Raw genomic sequence first — 26896 nt, 5'->3', positions numbered from 1 at the left:
TAACACAAAAGTCTTAACAAACTCTCACTTTATAAAGGGACGGAGCAGTAAGGCTTAGACCAAGGGAAGCATGAGTTTTTAAACATACACAAGGCTTTGTCAAGCAATACGTTGACCAACATATAAGTAGTTATTTAACAACAAAGATGCATTAAACTAGAATAAAAACCATATGCACATATATACAATCACAGATTGTAAGCTTAAATCTATGGTATATTCTAACCAGGGGAATAAGGACTCTTGGGATGGGCGTGTAGCGACTAGTGTTTTAACAGGTGAAATAGTCCCCAATGCCCTTAAATATGAAATAAAACTGTTGATGTGTCTTTGAAACATTCAGTATTTTCTGAGCCATTTGTGACATCTTGCTTTTATCACTGCTTTCTCATACTATACGAGCTTTGACCCGAACATCCCTACCAACCATAGGCCCATAACCACAGTACCTTTCTTATTTAAAATATTTGATAGGGCTCCTTACCTACAAATACAAAGTTATCTAGAATCTAACAATCTCTTAGGCCTTCAACAATCAGGCTTCAGACCAGGTTACGGCACAGATTCAGCCCTCATAGTCCTGAAAATCCAAATGGATGAATTAAAAGACAAAGGTAACATGGCCCTCCTCCTCTTGCTGGATCTATCAGCGGCCTTTGATCTAGTCAATCACAAAGTCCTCACCAAACACCTTACCTCAGCAGCCTCTTTCTCCTCAAATGCTGCTGCATGGATACAGTCCTTCCTCACTGATAGGACCGTGAGGGTTTTCACACGGACTGCTTCGGCAGACCCTGCCCCAGTCTCCTGCGGAGTACCGCTGGGTTCTTGCGTTTCCCCTACACTATATAATATCTTCGCTAAGCTACTATTCGATCACCTATATGATTTGGGTGTCACCTACACTAACTATGCGGATGACAGCCAAATCCTCATCCCCTTTCCAGGCTCCTATGACAGACACCAAACTCCTTAACACAATATACCTAAATATTCAGGCATGGGTGGTCATCCATGGCCTCAGCTTGAATGACGACAAGACTGAGTTACTCCTTATTGGATCACAGACCCGCCTCAATAAGCTAGACAACCAATTCAAATCCTTTACTATTGATGGCAACCTCATCAAAGTCTCAAAGTCAAAACACTTGGCATTTATCTTGATTCTACCCTCTCACTTACTAAACAATTTAATGTGACAGCCTCAGCAACAGCATATACATCCAAATTGATCAATGTCTGTAGACCATTCTTGTCCCCCGACAGCTGCATTACCTTGGAGAGAGCACTTATCGAAACTTGACCATTGCAATGCCTTATACCTAGGTACTAATGAACACAACGTGAAAAAATTACAAGTGTTACAAAATAATGCGCTCAGCGCGGCACTGAACATCCCGAGAGCCAACCATCTCTCCTCAGCAAGACAATGCCTATTGGCTCCCAGCGCAGGACAGAATTGCATTTAAAACTCTAGCCATTACTCACAAATGTCTTATCAAACTCTGCTCCTAAATATCTTGTAGACAAATTCACCAGAAACCAATCCAACAGGCCTACTTGGTCTAGTCACACACACTGCTTAAATATTCCTAGATTTAAGCTTCAAAAAGCAGGGGGCAACAGCTTCCCGGTACTAGCGGCTAAACTCTGGAACTCCGTTCCCACAGCTATTAGAGTGGAACAGGCTTCTGGATTTTTAGGAAAAAAGTGAAAACTTGGCTCTTTGCACAGGATCGATAAAGGTGCCTCTGATTCACAAATGCAAATGTTTCATCATAAAAATGCCTGTCTATTGTGTAACACACTATTAATGTCATGATTTCTATTTGTATATAACCGGATTGTAACTATAGTGTATTCTTAAGTAATGCGCCCCGATACCTTTGGGTTAGGTGGCTATATAAATAAACAAATACATAAATACTCCCTTCCATCCTCTCTACCCTGCTCATTCCTTTCATCCCACCCGTACACATCCCAAGCCTTGGCTTACTTCTGACCTCATCTCTCTCCGTTCCTCACCATGTTGAAACAGACGGCAATGGAAAAACTCTTTGTTAAGATGGATTTCTAGAATCTGGCCTGGTGGACAGATTTTAGGTGGCCACCCTAGTTATAGTGAACAGGGAACTCGGAGGAAAGCCAAAACCCAATCAAGTTAGCAATCAGGAGAGTGTGGGTGGGGTCAAGGGCCATATAAAACACATTCAATTTAGACAGTTAAGTATAAAAATACAGTTATTTATTCTAGGCCTTTTGCACACGCTGACAAATGAAAGTAACAGTTGATATTATCGCGCAATACTCAATAAATATATACACATTCACCAGAGGTTCATAAATGCATTCAATTGACCTATTCAACACAAGAGGTAAGTACAATGTGTTAAATGATGAAACCAGTTCAGAAGTAAATTCCCAAACTTAAGCAAACCAAACCCTAAGAAGAATGGAGCCTTGTGCCCAATAGTCGCAGGAGCCACCAGGCTTCTCACCAGAATGAGTCTTTGCAGGTCAATTATAATTTACTTGTGTTAGTGAGGGAATAAAATGCTCTTCAACAATTTTACTAAGGTAAGTAAATAGTCTTATGTATTTCAGGAGTTACTACCCAGGTTTGACAACCAAAAGGCAGGGGAAGGTTAGGAGAGACATGGACTTGCTCCCAATGTTATCCTATGGAGGGCAGGGGGGAAACAAATGCACTGCATTTACTTACCCACCAACTCCAATTTTCCCAGGTGACTTTGTGGGTCTGCTGGGGTTAGGGGTCGCTGGAGGTTGGATTTCCTGATGTTGGTTCTGGTGAGAAGTGTCCAGGAGCTGCAGGTGCAAGGACTCTTTCAATCAGGTTCAGATGCAAGATGCAACCCCTGGCGATGAGGCAAGAAACACAGATGCAAGCCTCTTCAGGACATTTCACAGGACGGTAGAAGGAGAGTACCAGCAACGGTCTCTGCACACAAGCGACGACAGGAGTCCTTGGACTCACAGTCACAGAAGCTTCTCTTGGACAGAATCCCTTGATGCTGGGACACTGACATTCTGAGGGAAAGTGACTTGTGGCACGTGCTGGCGACTGCCAAAGCGCCTGGTGCAATCACAGAATGGTGACGGTTCTGGCGAGGTAGCCCATGAGAGAGCTGGTCAGTCCACCGGGTGCTCCAGGGACACGTCCGAAGGCTCAGGATGGCTGGATCCTTGAGAATGCATTGAGACTAGTTGGTCCCACTAGACAAGGGCAGAAGCACCACTCAGGGTCTTCGGATATCAGGTAGTCCAACAGGGCTTCACTCAGACACAGAAAGGGATAAGCAGGCCTCTTTAAGGGTCATATTTGGATCTTCAGTCAGCTGTTTGTCTACGAGCGACGTAAGCTCCAACGTTGATCTTAAGAAATGTCTGCAGGAGGAGTCCTCTTATCCAAAATCCAGGTTGGAAGCAAGTCCAACCCCACCAATGGTGAGGATCTGACCATTCAAACAGCCAGTAGTTGTCCAATAAGGGACAACTACTGGTTTCACTCATGCCCCACGGATATGGAATGGGACCAGACAGTCCCACCCCTTTCCTGAGCACATACAAAAAGGCATCACTAGCCCGCAAAAGTGACCGCTTTGCCAGGCTACTGCATGACCTTATAATGAATTTCCAGACCTGGCAAGGCAGGAAGAAGGCCAAACAATGAGGCCCAAGAACAAGCGATAATCTTGTGGCACGGCCATTCTAGGGCACGACTCATGCTTAGCAACCATACACAGTAAACGCAAATGTGTACACTAAAAATAAAGCAAAAATGATAAATGTGTATCTACTGCCACCAGCTAATCTTTAAGCACATATCAAAGTAACCAATAATCCCAAGTGTAAAAAACTAGGGTGACACAAATGTATGGCCATTACGCTACATTGTAAAACGCAGTGTACAATGTTAAAAAGTCACAGAATTCAAAAGGGAAACCTAGTTTCCCAGTAATGATGGTCTGTAGGACTGACCAGCTTCCCCATAACAAATTAGCAAAAAGGCAAGTGAAGTAAACTGAAGGCTTTACTTCCGTTCAAAAAGTTAGAGCAGGTTCAAAAACAAAGCAACACGAAAGGGGGTCCATAAAAACTATGGAGGGAAAGATGCAAAAAGAGAAATCTTTCCTAACACTCTTCTAGTGACCTTCCTCTACTCTTCTCTCCCCTGTACATTCTTCTTACAATTCCTCCCAATCTACTGATCAAAAACTCTCTCAGATCTCATTCCTTCCTTTTCCCCACATTCTCGCCATTTGTTTTTTCTTCTCAACTAAATTCTTCCTCTCCTATCACCCCGACCCTTGCCTCCCCCATCTCTCGTGAACTTTACCAACTTCTTCTTTGACGAAGTTCTATAACTACATGCCTACTTGCCTGCTAATAATGATCTTCCTGTCCCTCCTAGCACGGTTTCTTCTTCCCTGGCCTCCTCACTTCTCTCCGACTCCATCACAGTTCACTATTGATCACAAGCTCATCTTTCTGCCTCCCCATTGATCTCCTCCCATCTGTCCTTATTCCGAAAATATATCCCTCCTCCTACTTCCATTTCTTACCTCTCTCATCCACTCACCCCTTGGTCTCTGCTATTTTTCTTTCCGACTTCAAGAATGCCCTAATTCTACTGGTCCTTAAAAATCCCTTCTCTTCTTCCTTCCCTATCTAAACTTTTTGATAGATTCCTCTATTCTCAAGTTTCTTCCTACCACAACACTAATTCCCACTTTCCCTAGTCTCAATCTGGATTTCAACCACTCCACTCAACTGAAACTTCTCTCCTTACCACTTATTTTGACTTGTCACTCCAGATAGTAGTCTACTCAAATTCCTCTTGATCCAATGGCAGCTTTTGACGTGGTTGATCGCGCCACTCTTCTTTCAACTCTCACTTTGCTGGGATTCACCTGTTCTGAACTACAATGGTTTCAGTCCTACATTGATAACTCCTCTATTTCTACATCTTGGGCTAGAAAAGGCTCCTCTTCCTTTCCTCTCTTATCTTACATGGGGTCCTCAGGGTTTGGTCGTGGGTCCTCTTCTCTCTACACCTCTCCCTACTGTGCTATTGTTTACTCTTTCAGCCTTTCCTCTCACTTCTATGATGACAACTCTCAAATCTTTGTTTTCATTTCCTCTTTCGCTGATTCTCTGCATGCAACAATTTCTTCCCGTCTCTTTGCAGTACAATCTTGGATGCATGCACATTTTTGACATCTGAATGTCTCCAATACTGACATTATGATATTGCCCTGCTCTGTTCGGTTTCTCCACCCCGCCCCCTTCCATCTCATTTCCCCCTTCTGCTTTTCCCCTTTCCACTACATACTCTTAATCCATAGTTCCCTTTCCTCCATACTGTATGGGCGTCCCTTCCAAGGGACGGGAGACAGAATCTTTTTCACCAGAAAAAATCTTCTTCCCCTTTCAATTTAAAGGCGTGCGGGGGCGCGGCCCAGGGAGCATGCACTGCCCTGGCTCTGCCCTCCAGCGCCACACCTCAGTCCCCATTGACGCGTCGACAATAGATTTAGCATTACCTAATGACACCAGTATTATTAGGGTGGAGGTTGGTGGGACGTATGTAGGAAAGCGGACTATGGACTAAGCGTACGTTAGTCACTACGGTGAGTAACTTATAATTACTCTTACATCCCAGCCCCTTTCCTCCATACTGTATGGGCGATTACAACTGATTGTAGGCCCAGGGTGGAGAGGAGACAAAATAGGTTCCTGAGAACCGCCTGTCCGAAAGCCGCATCAGATCTAGAGCTGGCATCCAAACAGTAATGCTTGCAGAAAACCGAGGGAGAGGCCCAAGTGGCTGCCCTGCTTATGACTCGCAAAGGGACAAGGTGCTGGAATGCGATGGCCGTTGCCTTGGCCCTGACTGCGTGGGCATGCATGTAGGCCGGGAGCAGCTCGTGCTGGCCATCATACGCTTCTTTGATGGCAGAGACCATCCAGCGGGATATGGAGGCCTTAGAGGCCTGATAGCCTGGCCTCGAGCCTCCAAAAGCGACAAACAGGGCGTCTGACTTGCAGAAGCCCTTGGTCCTGACCAAGTAGAATTTTAGGGCACGCCTGACATCCAGGAAGTGCAGCACTCTCTGTGCTTTGTCCTTGGGATCGGGAAAGAACGTAGGAAGGACCATTTCTTCGTTCAAGTGAAATGCAGATGGAAACTTGGGCACAAATACCGGGTGCGTCCGCATGACTACCTTGTCCTTCTGAAAGGTGGTATATGGTTCAGAGGCGACTAGCGCCTGGATCTCGTTGACTCTGCGAGCCGAGGTAAGACCGACTAGTAATGCCGTCTTGATGGTACCATCCTAATGTCCACGGATGCCATTGGCTCAAATGGTTTGTGCGCCAGGGCACCCAAGACTATGTTAAGGTCCCACACAGGATGGGGTCTCTTGACGGGCGGGTAGAGCCTAGCGAGACCAGTCAGATGTTTGACGATAGGGTTGGAGGAGGAAAAAATGCCTTCCTCCGAGTTCCTTTAAGCCCCAATGGCTGCAAGGTATGTACAGCAGGTGTCCACCTGTACGCCCGAATGAGCGAGGTGCGCCGAAAAGGAGAGCACGTCATCCAAACTGCAGGCCAAGGGGTCAATTCCCTTGGAGTCTGCCCAGTGGCAGAATCTGTCCATTTGCATTTGAACTGGGCCCTGGTGGCTTTGCTCCTGGCGCCCTGTATGATCTCCAGATTGGCTTGTGAGAGGCTAAGGTGCCGAAGCGTTACCTGCTCAGGTACCACGCTGCAAGGGCTAGTTTCCCTGGCACGGGGTCGATAATTCTGCCCCCCCCTGCTGTGCAAGATGATGTGCTGGGCCCGTCAGGAGGTGTATAGGGGCACCTCAGAGAGGCTGAGGCGCTCCGAAAACCGTGGCCTAGCCGGCCACCATGGAACAATCAGAATGATGAGCAGCCAGTGAGACTCCTTGCCCTGTGGATCAGGGGAGTGGGCGGAAAGGCATAGGCCTTCATGCCGGTCAACTGGAGGTGAAATGCGTCACCCAGAGAGCCGGGGCCCTGACCCTGCCAGGATGCGAACTGGGGACACTGCTTGTTGTGCAAGTGGCAAAGAGATCCACTTGGGGATAACCCCACCTATTGAAGATCTCCTGAATAACAAGATTGTTTAGCTGCCACTGTAATTGTCCGCTCCCAGCCTGCTTAGCCTGTCCGGCTCCAGGTTGGATTCCCCCGGGAGTTGGACTACTGAGAGGTAAATGTAGTTTTCCAGGGCCCATTCCCACATGCTCATCGGCAGTCTGCACAGAGGAGGGGATCTGGTGCTTCCCTGCTTGTTGACTTAGTACATGCTGGTGGAGTTGTCTGTCTGGATGAGGACAACATTGCCCTTGAGAAGTGGTAGGAATGCTCTGAGCGCTAGTCAGATGGCATTCAGCTCCAACCAATTGATGTGGGATTCCTGCTCCTGTCGAGTCCAGGTGCTGTGGATCGAGAGATCGTCCGGGGTGGCTCCCCAGCCCTCGAGAGAGAAGTCTGTGGTGATGGTGGCCTGCGGAGAGGACGGCCGAAAGGGCTTGCCCGTCCGTAGGTTGTAGTCCATGAACCACCAGGTTAGGTTTGGGTGGAGAGATGAGTCCCAGGAATGTCAGAGTCTGCGTAGGCTGCAGCTGTGACGACTTGAGGTTGAGCGAGAAGCCCAGACCATGCAGTGTGTTCATAAGGGCATGGGAAGAGTGGCGAACCGCTTCCGGAGATGGAGCCCTGACGAGCCAGTCGTCGAGGATGGGTAGATGTGGAGGCCCTGCGCTCCGAGGAGAGCCGCCCCACCGTTCATGAGTTTGGTAAAGACCCTGGGGGCCGAGTTGAGGCCAAATGGAAGGACTTTGTATTGGAAATGGTAGCCCATGATCCTAAACCGTAGGAAAGAACGATGGGGTTGCCAAATCGGGACGTGTCCTTCAGGTCCAGGGAGCCCATCCAATCTCCCTTGTCCAATGTCTCCGCTATAAAAGCTGACGTAACCATCTTGAATTTTTGCAGGGGTAGGGAGAGGTTGAGGGTGGAAAGGTCCAGCACAACTCTCAGGCCCACCTGGTTCTTCTTCTGAATGGCGAAAATCCTGGAGTAGAAACCAAAACCTTGCTGGGAGGCTGGGACTTCCTCCACAGCCAGGCTTTCTACGTGTGACCGGATCTCCGCCAAAAGAGTTGCTGTCCCAACCTGTGGGAGTGGAGGGGAGGCAGGAGGAGAGACTGGGATAGGAAGGCGGTACCCCGTGGATACTACGGAGAGGATCCAGGGGTTCGCGAAATTATGTCGCCAAAATTGTGCATGGAGAGCAAGCCTGCCCCCCACCGGAGACACGTGGAATCGAAGGGGCGTGTCATGCCTTCTTTCCCTTGGAGGCTGACGCTGAGGAGGGAGACTACAAAAAACCCTAACTCACCCCCACCCCCTCCCTATTTGTTATTTGCGCCGGTTCTAAGACGGCGAACGGTGCGGCTGCCTGGATCTGCGTTCCTGTAAGCCGCGGAATCCTCCATTTGTACAACCCTTTTCCGAGCTGAGATTGGGTGTACGATTTGGGCGTGGCTTTGTAAGAATGGATAAAGACTTTGTGAGCGGTTCTTCTTTTTGTCCAGCTCTCGTCCGTAGAGGAGTGGAAGAGGTACCCCCCCACCTCGAACGGTAGATCTAGAATGCGCTCCTGGACGTTCGGGTTGAATTTCATTGCCCGGAGCCAGGCTGTTCTCCTCATGTCCGTGGCAATGCAGATGGCACAGCCTGAGGAATTGATATGAGCCACTGTGGATTCCATGAGGTCATGCGCCACAAGCTTGGCTTCCGCTAGCCCCGCCTTAAAGCGTGATTGGCACTGAGTGGGGAGTTACGGGAGGAATTCCGCAATTTTCCACCATAAACGTTGGTTGGCGGCATCCAGCATGGCATTTGCGTTGGCCTGACGCAGGTGCAAGGAGGCGTTGGAGTAGATCTTCTTGCCATACGCCTCCAAGGTATTCGCCTCCTTGCCTAGCAGCGCCGCAGAGGAGGAGGAGGAGGCTGAGGATGACTGAGGTTTGGAGTATAGTGATGCTGCAGCGATCACCGAGGAGTGTGGCTGAGGATGGGTCGAGAGCAAGAGTGTATCCCCCTCCATCCGCCTGTACTTGGCGTCCAGGCGTCGATTGACCGGCTGGACTGAGTGGGGCTTGAGCCAACCCTTCATAGCCAGGGAGACTACATCGGTTTGCAGTAGAATCCCCGTGTTGGCAGAGGGGCGTCTTGTGAGGACTTCAGCCAGAACCCCGTCTGCCGGCTGTTCAACCTCGGTTTGGGGGAGGCCCAGGTTCTCTGCCAGGCCACCAAGACGTTTGTGGAAGGCCCTGGCTGAGGATGGCGTGTCCGGATCCTCCTCCTTGTCTGTATCCTGCGGATCTGGAAGATCTTGTGGAGGAGGAGGAGTAGATGGCGCCAGAGGCTGGGATACAGGGACCGCAGCCAGAGGCTGAGGAGGCGGCGGAGGTTGCAGAGTGGGCTGTGGAGCCAGAGGAGGCGGCTGCACCAAGGCCTGGGGGCACGATGGAGACATCTGTGGTGCCGCTAGCATGGCAGGGATGACTTCCCTGATGGCGTCTTTGATGATAACCCCCATGTTACGAGACCTCATGAGGCCGAGAAACTTCTCGAAGAGCACCTCCTCACTGGCCAAAGAGGAGGCACGGGGTACCTACAGGGTAGCGGGGAGCTGCTGCATACCCTGTCCATATGGATGCAAAGGAAAGCTGCCCTGTGCAAATGAAGGGTAGACTGTAGGCCACGTACCTGGTTGAGGCCAGTCCCACCTTGACCATCGTTCTTCGCCGAATTCGTGGAATGGCATCAGACGGGTGCCTCTTTCTGGCGTGGTGGCCATTTTGTCGAGCTGCCTGCCACGTGCCTGCGACGTGGTGCTCAGCCCGCTGGGCCCGGCCTCGTCCAAGACTCTTGCGTGTGGATCCCGAGGCCTACCCTGCTCCTCGGGCCTCGGCCCGGTAGTTGTGAAACCCACAACCCGGGGGGTCAGTAGAGCTGCGTTTAGGCGCCCCCCTCAGACATATTGCCAGTATTAGGACATAGCCACTTGGACATCTTGCCGGTGTTAGGGCATAGCCACTCGGCCATGGTACTGGTAAAAAGGCGTAGCCCCTCGGGTTTAGACCTGGTACAAGATCCTTACGGTCCCTCAACACTGCTCCCAGGAGGATCGAGGATCCCTCGACCCGAAGGCTGGTAGCTGTAGCAGCCTCGGTGCACGTGCCAGTCGAAGGACCTGGCCGGTCTCTCCTGCACGGGAGAGTCCCTGGGAAGGAGTCTCCCTTGCGGGGTGCGCTGGAAGAAATGGGCCCTACCTTGGGTCTGGTTCGATGCTTCACAAAGTTATTGAGATCCTCTGGAGGCGACCTCTGGAAGAGCTCCCTCCACCTGGCTAGTCTGTTCTTCAGCGCCTTCGAGGACAGCAAGTCACACACCGAACATGATTGCCAACCGTGGTCTGGGCCAAGGCAACGTAGGCAGAGGGCATGGGGGTCTGAAGTTGGGAGGAGCCCGTTTTAGGATGGACACCTGCTGAACCCTGTAGAAGTCGGCATGCACCGAGGAGGAGATTGACGCCTGAGGACCGAGTACCTGAATGATAGATGAGACAAAAAAGACAAGGAGAAGGAGTATCCGTGCGTGGAATTACATGGCCGAAGCCAAACCCAGGAGCGCTGGTGAATTCGGGCCGTTCCCGTCGATGTGGAAAGGGGACTGAGGTGTGGCGCCGTAGGGCGGAGCCAGGGCAGCGCATGCTCCCTGGGCCGCGCACCTCTAGATTTAAAGGGGAAGAAGGTTTTTCCTGGTGAAAAAGGTTCCATCTCCCGTCCCTTGGAAGGGGCGCCCATACAGTATGAAGGAAAGGGGACATAACGTAAGAGTATCTAGGTGTTACCTTTGACTCTTCACTTTTCTTCTCTATCCACGTTGCTAGCATGGTTTGCTCTTGTCACTGGATTTTGTGGTGTTTGTTCAAGCGTGCTTAGGACGAACTGGTGGCAGCAGTTTACTTCTAAAGTATTTTTACTTCGTTTTTATGGACCATATTGTGTTTGGCCCAAGACTGTGGCCAGTCCTGGAAATGGCTGTGCCATTAAGTCTTTTGTTCTGTCCTGTGGCCATTTTGTCCCTTTGCCTCCCCCCAGGTCCTTATTTGGGCATGCAGCTTCCCATGAAAACTTCTGCATGTCACTTGTGCTAAGTGCCCAGGAAGAAGGTTGGGACTGTCTGGTCCCAATCCACACTACTGGTGCCAGTATGCCTGGTAGCCATGAATGACTGGAACCACTGTGGGGCCACGATTGGGCCACATCTGATGTGCATGCAAGAGAGCAGATCCTTCCATTGGCTATCTGAGATTTGAGCCCAAACTGAATCTTGCATAAGAGAAGGGGTTCTGCATCCATTCCAGTTCGATCTACTGAGGTTCACACCGAACCTCATAAGGAGCCAAGTATCCTTAACAAGAAAGCAGACTCGAGTAACCGCTGGTGACGTAATATTCGACATACACCTCTGCCCTGAAACTCTGATTTTCCAAGCAACCACCTCTGGGGAACTCAATTGCTGGGACACTTACTTCGATCATTTGTCCAGTAGGTGAAGTGTCCAGAGTTGCGGTGGCTGATTTAGGTTTCTGGTTTGGGTCCAACTAGGCAGCTGTTGTGGGGGAATTTCAGCACACTTGCAGCAGGACGGGCCAGACAACACAGGAGAGCCGGCACAATGACTTCCATAAAGAAGATGGACCCCACCCAGGAGACCGCAAGTGAAGAGGGAATGTGAAGAAGCCCTGGTCAGGGGCCAGTAAGCTCAGTTAATTGGGGCAGCAAAGAACAGACTACAGGCAGGCCTCTCTTCATGCAGGAGAGCTGCTGATGAGGGCAACACTGTTACTGGGTGCTAGCAGGGTTTTTCAAAATCACTACCTGGGGTAAGACTTGGAAAAGTCAGCCTAGGGTTAGCAATGTTATTCACAACCCCCAGTGTAGATCAAGCAGCAAAGGGGAACTAAGGAGGAAGGGGGCACTTTTGTATAGTAGCAGACTTGACAAAGAAAAGACCCACATAAGTAATGCATAAAAAATAAATCATTTATTTCAATTCTACACTAAGGCACACTAAACATTTCAGATGTAAGTAAACTACTTTAGTACATATACACAACTGAGAACTAGGTAACCCACTATGGATTACACACAACTGAATCACAAGCCGTTATCTAAACAATGCAAGAATTCACAAAAGTATGGAGAACAGATGTGAAGCACATAGCAATACATAGGCCTTTTAAATATAAGTCACCCAGCACGATATAATAAAACATCAGAAGTCCAACTGCAGACTGCACCAAGTCTCTGGTTGTGTTTTAGGTGTGCCAAAAGGTTCCAGAGGGGAAAGGTGAGTAGTCCAGGAGGGCCCACTCAGCTACTGCTGGTAAAGTACAGAAGTTAGTGTAGGGAAAATGTAACATGTGAAATAGGGACTTTAGGGTCTTATATGGAGTACCAGCAAAAGTAAGAGCAGATAGCACCGCTGGGGTTCTCAAAGATGACCCACAGAAGTACTGACCTGGACAACACTGTCCTGGGCCAGCCCCGGATAGCGCTAAGGTAAGCAGGACTTTGCACCCAATGAAAATTCAATGGGGAGGGGGAAGTTCAAAGATATAAAGGATCTCAGGCCCCCGGGCCCCTTGAAAGGTAGAAATGAGTTTGGAGGATGCCCACAAAGAGTTCCCGTCCTTTGGCCAGCCGGAAGTCTTTGCAACAATGAAAAGCCGGTTCCAGACCTTTCAGAGGAAATGCAGAGATGCACGCTGTTATGACCGAAAACTGGTGATGTATCATAAGCAAGACATTTTACTGTGCCCCACCAGACTTAGGAAGGAAAGTGCCTCACAGAGGTCTTCTCTGTGGATTAGAAGGTCGAGGTGCACAACAAGGTGGTACTGGCTGAGCCAATGCTGGTTTCTGCAGCAGTCCTTGGTTGTCCCTTTGTAGTATTTTTTTTTTGGATCTCTTCAGATCCATTGGTCGTCTTGGTAGCTGGGTCCAGCTCGTCTCCTTATATGTAGGAAACTGGCTGGGGGCAAATCCAGCCCTCCAATAAGGACACTTGGCAACATTCAAACTTGGAGCTGGCTGTCTAATAGTGAAGACGGGCGGACGGACACACACACACACCCCCCCCTCCCCCCAAATGAAGTGAATACGAAATTACAGCTGCCAGCAATCTATGTTCTCTAAAATCAATGTAGGGTGACAATCACCCTATGGCCTAACTCGAGTGCTTAAAAAGTACCCCTGTCAGCCATGATGGGAGAGTCTGAGACGGGGATCCCGGAGGGACCGAAAGAGTTTGCCGTAGAAAGGCCGGAACACTGTTGGGGGGGGGGGGGGTGAGGGGTATTCTGAATTGATTGGGGGAGGGGGGAGAAAAGTTTAAAATTTGGTCGGTATCGAGCGATATGAAGATTTATGCAGGAACCCTGCATTGAGCTGTAAATGTGCAGATGCCAATAAAAATCGAATTTGAAAGAAGAAAAAAAATATAAGTAACCCTGTTGTCCTAAGAGCCATATTGGCAACCATAGGAGCAGACACAAAAAAGGGTTGCACTGGAAGTCCCCCTGAACACACAAAGAGGTCAGAGATCTTAAAAACCAAAGTGGAAAACAAAATGCTTAGGGCCCCACCTAAAAGATCGCAGAACCCCCAAAAATGGAATTCTTAACCAACACTCACCAGACTCACAGATGCTCATTGGCTGAAGTCTCAAACAAAAGAGCTGTCCTTCAGCTCAGATTTATTTCAAAGTCTCAGGCCTCATACAGGAGCAGAGATATCCAGCCCGGCTGAACGGATATGCCATGACACTTTGGCAAATTATTTTACTAAGTAGCTTTGTCCTAAAAAATGAGCCCTGAACCAAGGTGCTAAGCCTCCCCTCATGGTTGCAGGATGACATTTAAGTGGCAGACTTACAGCAGACAGTGACATCAAGAACGTTTGACTTGGTGCCCAGCTTTTGTCAGTGAATTGACAGACCTAGCTGCTCGCTGGTTGAAAATAATAGGTTATTTGATTAAGTTGCACCAGCTAGCTAAATCAAATACCCAGTAAATTAATGAAGAAGAAAGAGGAAGACAAATAGAAATGAAATAAAATGCATGAATCAATGTAACAACGCTCACTGAGTAATTGAAATGTTCTGCTGGATTAAAGCTGAATACTTTTCAACTAAAAAGGGAAAGAGACAAAAACAGTACAGGCTTTGCTATTAACCCACCTGGCCCTGGGAAGCCAACTCCACCCTTACCCATTCAAACATATATCTCACTTTCACCTCCTCCCTTGACTCACCATGGTGCAGGGTGCTTTGATGGCTCTAGATTCCAGAAGGATCTCCTCATGCAGGATTCCTGGAGGGGGAGAAACGTGGGCATTAGTCATTTACAGACACAGATTTTTTTGTAGAAAACCTGTCATCCCGCCATGGGACATCACCAAGATTCAGCCAGTGTCTTTTTATATTTTTCAGGAAACCTGAAGTCAGTGAGCTATCCCCAGAACCAAGAAATGGTTGACTATTGTAGAGGAGAACAAATTAGTTGCCTTTCGGTAATGTTCTTTCCGATGGAGAATACTCCCATGGATTCCTCATCTATGAGATCCTTATCCCAGTACAGCTGTTCTCCAGAAATTTGGCGGGTTATGGGGGGTGAGGGGGCTGCTGACATCGGGGCCAGTATATATAGCAGCTCTGTGCCCCATGACCTTAGTTCCACCCTTTTTTCCTAGTACTCTGAAGTTGAGTGACCATAGATCCGACAATGTATTATATTCCTGCAAGAGGGGCAGATCAGGAGGGTGATGAGGAATTTGTGGGAGGAACAGCCATCAGAAAGAACTTACCAAGAGGGAAGTAATTTGTTCTTCTAATGGATTCTTTCTTCCAATGGATTCCTGATCTATGATATATGGCCAAAGCAGCATGAAAACCTGGAGGAGGGAGGAATCAAGACCACCACCTAAACAAGAAAACTCTGGAGGACCGCCCTACCAAAACAGGCATCCTGACCCAAAAGGGAATCCAAGCCATAATGCTTAGCAAACATGTGAAAAGATTCCCATGTTGCCGTCTGGTAAACGTCCAGGAACGGGACTCCAAGGGCAGAGGTGGCAGCCACTCCCCCGGTTGAATGAGCTCAGAGACCCTCGGACACATCCCTCCCAGACAGATCCTAGCATTCTGAGATGCAGAGAATGACCCACCTGGACAGGGTGTGTTATAGGTGAAATAATCTTTTTCTAAAGATCTTTGAACCAAAATACCGATTTAGAAAGACTGCTCAGTGACCGCACAGAGCGTTCTTTCTAAATGGCACTGTCACATCCACCTGCCACACACGAGTGCGCGCAGGGGCTGACACGCACGTCAGGACCCGGAAGCGCAGGACGAGAAGAATGGGTAAGTGTGTGGGTGCATGTGTGTTGGGGTGTGTGTGTGTGTGTGTTGTGTATGTATGTTTTTTGGTTTGGGGCAGGGGGCTTGGCGGATGGGGCTGAGCGATGGGGGTTCGGGTGGCAAAACACCAGATTTAAGTGAAATCCTGTGGGAGATGGTGGGGAGTGGTGGGGGCGGGGAGGAACAATGGGGTGTAAGGGGTGAAAACCCCTGAATATCTTTTTAAAAAAGAAAAAAATGCATTTTAAAAGGTCTCAAGAGAAATAAACCTTTAAAATGTTGGTTTTCCAATCAATATCAAATCAGCCATTGTAAATCGGTGTTTTTCTCTTGAGACCTTTAAAATGAGGTCTTTTCACATAACCACAGGGTCTGCTTGGTGACTGCCCTCCCTGCACGAGCACCAGTGTAACCAATGAAAATATGATCTTTCATAGCCTCTCTAGTACGAGAGACGTATACCTTCAGGGCCCGTAAAGGATCCAGCCAACTGAATTGTTTCTCTGCCTTGAAAGGGTGAGGCGCAGGAAAAAACACAGTAAGATTGATCTTCGGAGGGAGATGGAAATCCGAGACCATCTTCTCTTTGGAAAAAGAAAATAGGGAGGTAAAACAGACAACACCTGAAGCTCACTAACCCATCTCGCGGAAGTGATGGCAACCAGGGAAATCACCTTAAGCGTGAGCAAATAGAACATGAAGGGTCTCAAACGGAGCCCCCATAAGGGATGTTGAATCTAAATTCAAATCCCACGCCAGAAACACAAATTGGCAGGGAGGAAACTGGTTCCACAACCACTGCATGAACTGCATAACAGTGGGATCTGCAAAAAACAAGCCCTATTCTGGGGACCTTTGAACACTGAAATAGCCGTGAGGTAACCCTTCACAATTCCAATCTGCAGGCTCACTTGGGCGAAAGACAGGAGAAAATCCAACACAGGAGACAGAGGACAGGATAAAGATCCGGGTCCCTCTTACGCCATAAAGTCAAAAATGTATGCCACCTGCAGACATACATGGATTTGGTAGCAATCCTCCTAGCTGAAAGGACCACTGAGGACGTTGTGCAACAAGTTCCAATCCTTGTATCTCAACCTCTAAGTAGACAAGCATGAAGGTTCAGGCTGCTGAGGTTCGGATGGAGGACCCGTCCCACCAATTGGGAGAGCAAGTCCACTCTCCTCGTAAGGTGGCAAGGAGGACAGCAACTCTGCTAAGAGGTCCACCTAAGGAGTTCCTCAAAAGGAGATGTCCTCCAGAAATTCCTGACAAAACCTCCACTCGTGGGAGACCCAAGTTGGTCTACTCAAGGCATGAGCTGTGACATTCTCTCGTCCGTGCATATGAGTTGTAGTCGGAGAGACACTGTTCTCCAGAGCCCAGAAGCACACTCTCATTGCTTCTCTGCACAGAGGCAAGGACCACACGCCACTTCGGGTGTTGAGGTGGTGCAAGGCCACTGTGTTGTCTGTTAGAACCAGCACAGTCTTGCGTTTTTCACAGAGGCGAGGAAAGCGACCAGGGCGATCACCCTCAACTACAGCAAATTGTTCCTGAGACTCCAGAGACCACAATCTGATCACTGTCAGATCTGGCAGGTGAGTGTCCCAGCCAGTCAGATGCATAGATGACTGTCACCTGGGGCCATGGTTGATGAAACACACCTCCCAGCAAGTGGTCATGCACAGCCCACCACATGAGATCCTCGGCCACCTGGTACGAGACCTGCAGAAGGTCTGACAGGTGGCCCTGGAACTGCAACCATGGGAAACGAAGAAGCCACTGAAGCGATCTCATGAGTTGCCTCGCTTCTGGCTCCATAAAGATGCAGGTGGCCAGGAGGCCCACCAGGTGAAGGAAAGCCAAGGCACAGACTTGTTCCTGTGGTTGGAGGACATTCGCCATCTGAAAGATGTTCTCCACTCAATCCTCAGGTGGGAAAGACCTGCCAAGGCGAGTGTCTAAGACTGCCCCGATGAATCAGAGAGAATGGGATGGGAGAACCTGATACGTTTTGAAATTCTGGGAAAAGCCCAAACTGTGCAATAGAGTGCATGTGTGGAGTAGATGATCCGACAGTAGCTCTGGGGAGCAAGCTCGGACAAGCCAGTCGTCCAGGTGGGGAAAGTCATGGATGCCTTCTCTCCCGAGGCAATCTGCTACCAGTGCCAGCAGTTTGGTGAACACCCTGGGCGCTGATGAAAGACCAAATGGAAGGACCTTGAGCTGTTAATGCTTTTGGCCACTACGAACCTCGGGAACTTCCTGTGCTTTACATGAATCTGCACATGGAAGTAGGAATCCTGAAGATCCAGGAAAACCAACTAGTCCTGAAGATCAAAGGCGTGCAGGATCTGGGCTAGAGTAACCACCCTGAACTTGTCCTTGCATAAGAACAAGTTCAGCAGCCGCAGATCCAGAATGAGGAGCAAGCTGCGTCCTTCGGCACAAGAAAATATGTGGAGTACCACCCCAACCAGTTTGATTGCGCTCTTTTCCAGAGACTGACAGACTTCCTCCAGGACAATGGGGTCCTGGAGAAAAGGGGGTAGACAGGGGAATGAGGTCCGGGGGGGGGGTTGGGGGGGGGGGGGGTCGCTGCAGAAATGGGACGCAATAACCCTGTTGAATGACCTACAAGGCCCAAGCATCGGACGTAGTCTCTGACCACTCCGTGCTGAGCAAGGACAGCCCCGCCTCCCACCGGAGACATGTGGCAAACCGCACCACCGAGGTATGTTCCCTTGGGGCACGGCCGGGACAGAGGCCATGCCACCCCTCTGGGCACCTCTTCCCCTACCTCTCGGGGTTCCATGTGATAATATTGCCACAAAAATATCGCCATACAAAAACTTTGCCATATTTTTGTGGCGATATTAGCCCATGGAACCTGCGGGGGACACCTCTGCAACCCCCATATATTTTAAAAGGGAGCAGGGGACACCCCTGCAACCCCCCCATCCATTATCCCCACCAAAAATATCACCTATGGCCGTTCGTCGACCATATGTACGGCGATAGTTTTGGTTGCGATAATATTACCAGATACCCCTCTTCCCGAAGCAGATTGACCACGGCCTCTCAGGACAAAGGTGGTGAAAGGGCAAAAACCATTGCCCCAGGAATGGGATTGGGTTGAGGGCTGTTGTAAGGCAAGCCCTAAGGACTTAGCCGCCGTCTTTGTTGACCGAACCTTCTGGAGGGCATCGTCAGCCTTCGCTCCAACATGTTTGTTGCCTTTGAATGGCATGTCCAATCTGGTTTGGATGTTGGCTGCAAATCTGGACGTCCGTAGCCAGGAGTGGCGCCTGCCCATTGTGCTGGTGGCCATGGCTCTGCCCACACAGTCTGTTGTGTCCAGCCCAGACTGCAGCATTTAGCATGCCGGCCCGATGCCATCAGAGACCAGGGCCTGGAATCAGTCCCTCATTTCCTCTTTGGGGATGTGTTCGGCCGCATTGGCCACCACTGTCCATAGGCCGAAAGAAAATGTTGCCATGGCGCATGAGGCATTCATGGCCCACAGTGCTAGACTGCTTGATGCGAATACCTTGCGTTCAACCTCTTACTCTCCCTTTCTGGTGGAAGGGATGGGAAGGTAGATGTTCTTAGGCTAGCCGTGGCAGCCTGGGCCAGAAAACATTTGTGAAGCATGGGAAGAGAGAAAAGCCGCGTCTGACGGGGCAGGGTAGTGTTTCTTCGCCATGTCTCGGTCCAAAGCCAGAACAGAGGCAGGCTTCTCCCACGCCTCCAGCACCAGCGCTTCCAGCACCAGATTGAAGGGAAGGAGCATCTCCTTTTTTAGGCGCCTTGTCCAGAAGGTCACCGAGCTTATATTGCACCCTGGACCTGGATGGAGCAGACCATCCCAAAGCACTGGGCACCTTTGCCATCAAGCACTGGAACTCGGCTTGGGCTTTCCAGGCTGGGAGCTGGCAAGAAATCCATTTCTGGGGAGGTGGTGAGGCAGCACATTCCACCTTCCCAGTAGAATTCCTTAGGGAAATCCCTCACTTTCTCCAGCCCAAAAGGGATCTGGTCACCTTCCTCGTCATAGATGTCGTACATCTTAGACATAAAAGCATCTAAGAGGAAGTGGGGCATATTCCTGCCGAACCGCGGTACCCTGGGTGCAGACAACAGCACTGTCAGTTCCCGGCACTGAGGCCGCAAAGCCCCGAGGGCGAGGCCTGTGGACGCTGAGTTATCACGGTTTCCTTTTGGGCCGGCCCAAGCCTACAGGTGTGCATGGGTGATCCTTCGAGGGTACTATGGCGAGTCAGGAGTAGGACATGGACTCTCGGGTGACATTATCAGGATGATTTATTAAAATAAGAATCATAAGGTCTAACTTTCCCAAGCACTATGGGATTTCCCTACCTCATTTACTAACTAATGTGCTCATCAGTCAGTTGTGGAAGTCCAAATAAAGAAGCCCGCTGTCAAAAAAGACCCTAACTGACCCTACCAACTAACTTGGGCTCTGACAATTACTCCCTTCTGCTTAGGATACTTCTAGTATCAGTCTGCTATTTAGTATACAATTCTCAAATATCTTCTTGTCACGTCTTTGATCAATCTCCAACTCCTCCAACAAGCTTGTGAACTGGGATCTCCTTTGTAGATGTCTTACATGTTTCACTTTTTTGGACCTCTTGCCAAGGTATTATTGTCACTGACTTTTCTCTTTCTGCCTTCACTTAATTACTTGTACTTTCGAATTCTCACACTTTTAATTCACTTTATAGACTTTTCCTTCTTCCCAGGGTATTGGTTGTACATTCAGGTTATCACACTTGGCATTCACTTTAGATTATTTCCTCTTTTCCCAGGGTATTACAGTCACTAGCCCTTCTCTCTCAATATTTAGCTTTTCAATAGTTCCCAGATTGTGCTCTCACTAATTCTCTTGGCTTGCCTCAAGATTAACTTTGTTTCATTTCTAGTACTGAGATGAGTTGGATCTACCATATAATGATCCCCTCTGAGAGGCCACCCGCGACTCCCGGTTACCTTCTTTTCTAAAGGTGAACATCTTCTGGAGCCAGGCTTCTCCCGATCCTTCTCGGCTGTCGACCGGCGGTGCCTTTCCTTTGTCAGGATACGTTTTCTCACCATCTCCCTTCAGCTTTCTATTCTCGTTTCGGTCTCTGAACGTGGGTCAGGCTTCCCCTTCAGAATGATCTCGGAGTTGGTTGGACCAGCGGTCCATCATGGCCGTTTCCCTGTGGTCCCGCCACCATCTATTTTCAGCCTTCTGCACTGCCGGATTCCCTCGTCGCTGCTACACCGTAGCATTGGCATTGCGCTTAATATGCTGGAGCGAGTTTGAAACCCGCGGTTTCTCTGGTACTTGCTTCCTGCAGGTGTTACGTCACTAGAAACTTCCCCATGCCGACATCTGCTTCCCTCCCTCTCTCCATTCTGATTCCTCAAGGTTACAAGACGTACTCGTCTCAGTTGGTTGGCTAGTTTTAGTTAAAGAGACGGTCCTTTTCAGACACATAGTGGCATCGCTGTAGGCTTTCTTCATCCTAGTTTGAATGTAAAGAGGTGTCTGGTATTTCAGAGCATCTCATGTAGGTTATAGTGTGTGCCACTCTAGAGAGTTCCTCATGGGAATGGGAGTCTGTGTCCCCAAAGGGAGAGTCTCTCCCGGTGTGGTCCCTCTTGCCTCTGCCACGAGGGAAGGTACTGCGGAACGGGCTACCCTCCCAAGCCTCACAGGTAGGGGCTCTCCATTGGGATAAGGGACAAATTCCATTGATTCATCACAGTGCCCTGCCAGTTGCAACAGACATGGTGGGTCCCTGCAGCACCATATTCGAAGCCACCATTGAAGGCGCGACAGGCGCCAGGGCCAGAGCCCTCAGCACCTGGGCAAAGCTGCATGGCATCTTCAGGTGGAAGTTCTCTCATTCCTCCGGAGTGGAGGATTGAGTTGGAAAGAGTTACCTCTTTTAGCCGATCAGGCAAACCCCTGGAGCAGTAGCTCTTTTTCAAAGAAGACTAATGCCGGTGCGAGGACTCACTTGGAGAGCAGGACCGCTTCCGATCCTTCTTTCGCATTCTCTTTTCCTTGCACAGAGCCACCTGATCTTCTGAGCGCTGATCCACTTCTTGTGAACTCGACTGAGATCACATGGCCGGACCCTTCACCTTATGGATGAAAATCTTTTCCACCCTTTTCCATAGGGCCTTCGGATGCATGGCCTGGCACGACCCATAGTCCTGAGTGTCGTGGTCCTCCCCCAAGCAGTGTAAGCAGACAGTGCAGATCCGAGACCGACATTTGTTGTTCACAATCTGCACACAACTTAAAACTCCAGGACTTCGGTGGATTAGGCATGGCAATTTTTTGTGTGGAATTCTTTAAGCTCGATAATTGTGTTCCACATTAGCGAACAGAGTGTGCGGAAAAAAGAACTGAGGTCATGGGGCACGGCGCTGCTACATATACTGGCCCGACGTCATATCCGACAGGGGGCACAGTGGCATCAGACAGAACGGATATGGAGCCGTGCTGCGCCCCCTGGTGGCAGAAACGTTTCTGGGAAAAGCCGTCCTGGGATAGGCATACCATAGATAAGGAATCCATGGGAGGAAAGAATCCATTAGAAGATGCTGTGTCTTAGCAAGTCGGCATATAATGGTGTGCCCAAATGCTGTTATCAGTGTGAATGACCATTAAAATCCTTCCTCTGGTTTGAGCCTATCCTGAGCTCCTCTCCAGGGGCATGTGACCAGTCCCAAATTACACAGGTCTTCATGAGGAGCAGGAAAGAAGCCCAAATACCTGATATATATGATATTTTATTTTTAACACGCTCATACACAAGTGTTTTAGAACGTGGGCCATCTATAAGAAAGCCTTGAAAACCAATACCTGTTAACAATGAACAGGTCCTGAGGGCAGAGGAGAGTGGGGCAATACCAGGTGACAAATGAGCAGACATGTATCTCGAGTGAGTTCTCTATTAGCCTTTCAACATACACTGGCAGAAAGGATTTCATGAGTGATAGTGAGTTGTCCAGCACCAGAGGTATGGGTGGAAGGAAAGGGCATGTTAATTTAATGTCCCATTCAATGACTGAAGCCATCAAGAGACAGAAACCATAACTGGTTTCAAACTGGAAAATGAAATGATAAAGGAATGAACAAATGTATAAGGTGGAAGCATGGAACACAAACAACCCAAACCCTGGCTGATTTTCTCAAAAAGTATAGGACCCTTCTAAAGAGGCAAAGCCAGCGAGAAGGCTAGAGTAATAGATAAAATAGGACAGCTCAAGATTTGGCAAGGGTCCCATGAAGTGAATACCAGGTAAATGCTCCAAAGCAGCAATGCTTTACTCAATGTCACAGGAGAGTTGTCTGCATTGTGAACAGTTATACTTTGTAGGCTTCCTACACAGGAACAGTGATTACCTACCCATTTAACATTGGTCAAAGTAGCCCTTTTATTTGCATTGGCTCATGGGGTATCAAGGATTTGCTAGAAAGGTTCAAAGCTTTAGATTGATAATGTTTGCATCCTATATGGCAGCATAACGCGAATGAGGCATGCTTTGATTTTTCAATAGTATTTGGAGAATAAAGGGGGCATGCATATGGGGTTAAAAAGGTAGAAGACAAGCATCTTAATGCATGCGTGCGTGTGAGATGCAGCTGGAGTGAGATGAGAGAAAGGGGACTCTGGTAGTTTTACAGGTATTTGGAAGAAACAGTGCTTGTTATAAAGCAGTGCAAGTCCAGATGTGTGTCCAAAATAATCTCTGGGCCCCTCCCCTAGCGGCCAACCACAGACACTAGTTATGGGATATTCACTCAGACAGAACAATCACCAAATTGATTAAGCAAGAAAACTTATTAAACATGAATATTTGGAACTGAACATATTTCTGAATGGGGAAATATCAGGACATCCTACTTCACAGTGTTCAAAGGCAGGATCAACAGTGGAGTGAAAAGAAATTGATTGTGATTACTGGGTTAAAGAAGGCAACCCACTCCCTTGACCTGCACCCTCTCAACACTGCTTACCTGTGTTCTGCTGTAGTAGCCATACTCTGAGTTCCATGAAGCTGTGGGCAAAGTGGCAGGCGTCTTCCTGTTGGCAACCATAACGCATCTCGTGGCGGCAAACATCCAGTTGGAAGCGCTCATGGAAAGGCCGTATTTTGGAGTACTTCACCGTGCCAGAGAACAACACATGGATAAGGCACCTGCAAGCAGGAAGGAGAAGAGGGAAGCTCAAAAGAGGAAACCTATGCCTCTCAACCAAATAATGCAATCTTCATTCGGACTACTGTCAATGAGGTGAGAGTTAAATAAACTGCTAACCCAAATCCTCACGGTAGCAAAAGATTCAAAGGATGAGGCAGCAGAGAGCTGTGCAGAAAAACCTCCTATAGCCTCAGGACTCTAATAACAAGTTACAGACGCAGCCACACATCTGAGTTATTGGTAAACATGCACAGACCTCATCTTGTGACAGACCTTGCATTACATACATCTAAGAAATCAAGCTTGCAGATAGCATACCTATTCCTCGGCTCTGGACTGCGACAGCAATGCTAACCCCTAGGTTAAACAGAACTCGGAGGGTCTTGCATAGCAGAGCTGTACCACATTGTATTCAATTGTAGGCACTCAGCTATTCTGATTACTTCAATATAGATATTCTTTTGCTGGCACAAGCCTCTTGTTAGGGAGACTTTTGAGAAACTTTCCAATGAGGTGTTTCGAGTGAGGGAGAGGGACATGGAGAGAGTGAGGTATATGTGTGTGTCAAACAAGACCAAGCTCTCTGAATTGATAGTGTGGAAGGACAGATTTGGAAGGAACTTTTGGGTTGATATTACTTAGAACCCCTGCGACCTGATTAAATGCAAAAATGTGCACTGTCGCATTGGTGTGCCATAGAACGGAGACTTAAGAGTTTCTCAACTCTGTTTGTTTAATTAGGAAACCAGGCTGCTGTGGTCACACCTTATTACTGTGCCAGAAAAAAGAATTACTTCGCTTGAACGCGGGACGCGGCAATGATATTTGGAGTTGGGATTGATCCCCATTATTACACTTCCAGTAATGATCAAGAGAAATAAAGTTGGATAAGCCCCGATTTGAAAAAAGGCACCTTGCCAAACACGTGTAATCCATAGGGCAGATCAATTAAACTTTATCACACAACAGCAATTGGACTTAGTCTCCAGGATAATTTTTTTCTGGCGCAGTAATAAGGTGTGACCACAGCAGCATGGTTTCCGGATAGTGTGGTAGGGCATTAAGGCATCACTTCTAAGATGCAGATGGGCTGGTGTTAAAGTGCAATTAGGCCAAGACACCAACAGTATGCTCTCAATCTACATGTACCATTTAGTTAGTACCACATTAAGGCTCACAGAGTAAAATAAGTTCTTTAGAAATATTTATTGGTAAAGTCACACATGTAAAAAATAAAAAAATAAATGGGATAACATTAACTCACACTCCCTCCAAAAACTCAATAAAAGAGGCAATCCTTATCATGGAAGTACTAATCTATGCTTGGTTTTTAGAAAATGTGAGTAAAAAAGGAGTTAAAACAGGCGCTTCCAACAAATATTATTAAAATATAGAAGTACAGTGCTGGACTTAGTGAGGTCCTTGCTCACCCAACATAACCAGTGAGAAACACGTAACCATTATTTGCTACAGTAGCACTGTTATTGACAAAGTAAAAAAGTGACCTGCAGTCATTTATTACACTAAAATGCATTACAAAATCACTGGTACCTTCTAAACTTATACTCATTTTTCAGGAATCTTCAGAGCTCCAATGGGGTCGGTGGAGGAGGAGGGTGGGTGGAGTTTGGCAAAATATCTTAGGCCAGGTAAGTACCCTTTAAATCAACTTTTCTGAAGATTTCTCCCAAGAAAATCAATAGGACAATACCAAAAGCCTTGCTGCGGTTATGGGCAAAAGTTAGGTATGTTCTTACTCTTATCCACTGGTGCAGCAGGAGGAGCAAACAGCCAAATTGGAAGAACGAGGAAACTTCCCCCACTCCTCAAAAGGTTCCAGCCTAATGTTTGAGAACCAGAGGCCAGAGAAAGCAGGTTGCAGAGGAAGCTGAAGGACCACTCATTCCAAAGGAGACCATTGACAAAAGGGCGCAGGGGCTCTAAACCCATTGCTCTAGAATCCAGGGGATCCTGGAAAATGGGACCAGCTACTGGATCAGGGTCCAACAACTCAGGGACAGGTACTCGTGTTGGCTGTTGGAAAAACTACATACGATTTGTGAGTGCACAGGTAAGTTTGGGTATCCAGTTAAGTCTGGCTAGTGGTGACTGGGATCGGCCTGTTCGACTCAAATCACAATCCTGCAAGGAACCAGACAAGGAAATCCCAATGAGGAAGACAGACAGATGGACCAAAAGGCAAAAAACACAGCAGCACAAGGCATTCTCTGCAGGGTGCAGCAAAGGTTACAGGCAGGTCCAGTCCAGGGGAGCCTGAAGGTCCAGTCAACAAGAAAACAGCCTGACAAAGAAGAAATTGGTAGAAGGCACCCAGGAGGTCCCTTGTCAGAGCTAAGGCAGAACGTCAGACACTCAGGATGCCAGGCCAGGACAACAAGGGCCAGAAGGATGTAACAGGGATACAGCATAGCATGCGAGGAACAGCCCAACAAAGACACCCAATCAAAACAGCAAGGAAGAAGAGGCAAGGGCTTTCACCAGTCCAGGAAAGCAGAGAGACTAGGACAAAAGACCTGGCTACGCCAGGACCTTTAGCCGCAGTCCATCTCTGCATCAATCTTCAAGCGAGTTCAGGAACTGATAATAGGAATGCAATGGGTCTTCCATTCATGTTTACATTCACTTGGGATCTGTTCTATGCCAGTCTATGCCAGCCCACCAATCACACTCCAGGAAACATACAAACTTTGGAAGGCAAGTCAATCAAAGGATAACCAGAAAAGCTGCCAAATAAAAATGCACTCGCACACATATGTAGATTAGGATGTCTGAGGGACTGTTAACCAGTTTGCACTGGTCTGAATATAAACACAGGGTGCATCTTTGTGGGCTCAGCAAAACAAAAAAACAAAACATGTTGGCTATATCTCCAGGTCCACATAGGCAACAAAAGGTCAAAACTTAAAAAATATATATATATATATATATATATATATATATATATATATATACACACATATATATACACACCCCAATGGCTGCCACATAGGTGCATTAGGGTATTAACACAGTAAAAAGGGCCACAACAAAGGCATAGATAAAAATGTATTCTGACCCAACGCCGTTGCCTGATTAGGCACTCCACACAGCACTTTTT

At 48.3% G+C, this 26896-nt stretch overlaps 1 protein-coding gene across 3 annotated transcripts in view; it reads right to left on the bottom strand.

The window, feature by feature from the left end:
- The window catches only part of ZC3H7B (zinc finger CCCH-type containing 7B), a 1285355-nt gene that overhangs the window by 403500 nt on the left and 854959 nt on the right, over window positions 1-26896 (bottom strand). For all 3 annotated transcript variants that reach the window (XM_069652753.1, XM_069652751.1, XM_069652754.1), the window contains exons 18-19: window positions 23596-23777; window positions 14444-14502 (exon numbers count right to left, since the gene is read on the bottom strand). In XM_069652753.1, coding sequence (XP_069508854.1) covers window positions 14444-14502; window positions 23596-23777 — 241 coding nt within the window. The remainder of the gene's footprint in view (window positions 1-14443; window positions 14503-23595; window positions 23778-26896) is intronic.

This window comes from Ambystoma mexicanum, chromosome 3p, assembly GCF_040938575.1.
Source record: "Ambystoma mexicanum isolate Mex_15411 chromosome 3p, UKY_AmexF1_1, whole genome shotgun sequence".
NCBI lineage: Eukaryota > Metazoa > Chordata > Amphibia > Caudata > Ambystomatidae > Ambystoma > Ambystoma mexicanum.
This window is presented reverse-complemented; position numbering and strand designations above follow the sequence as displayed.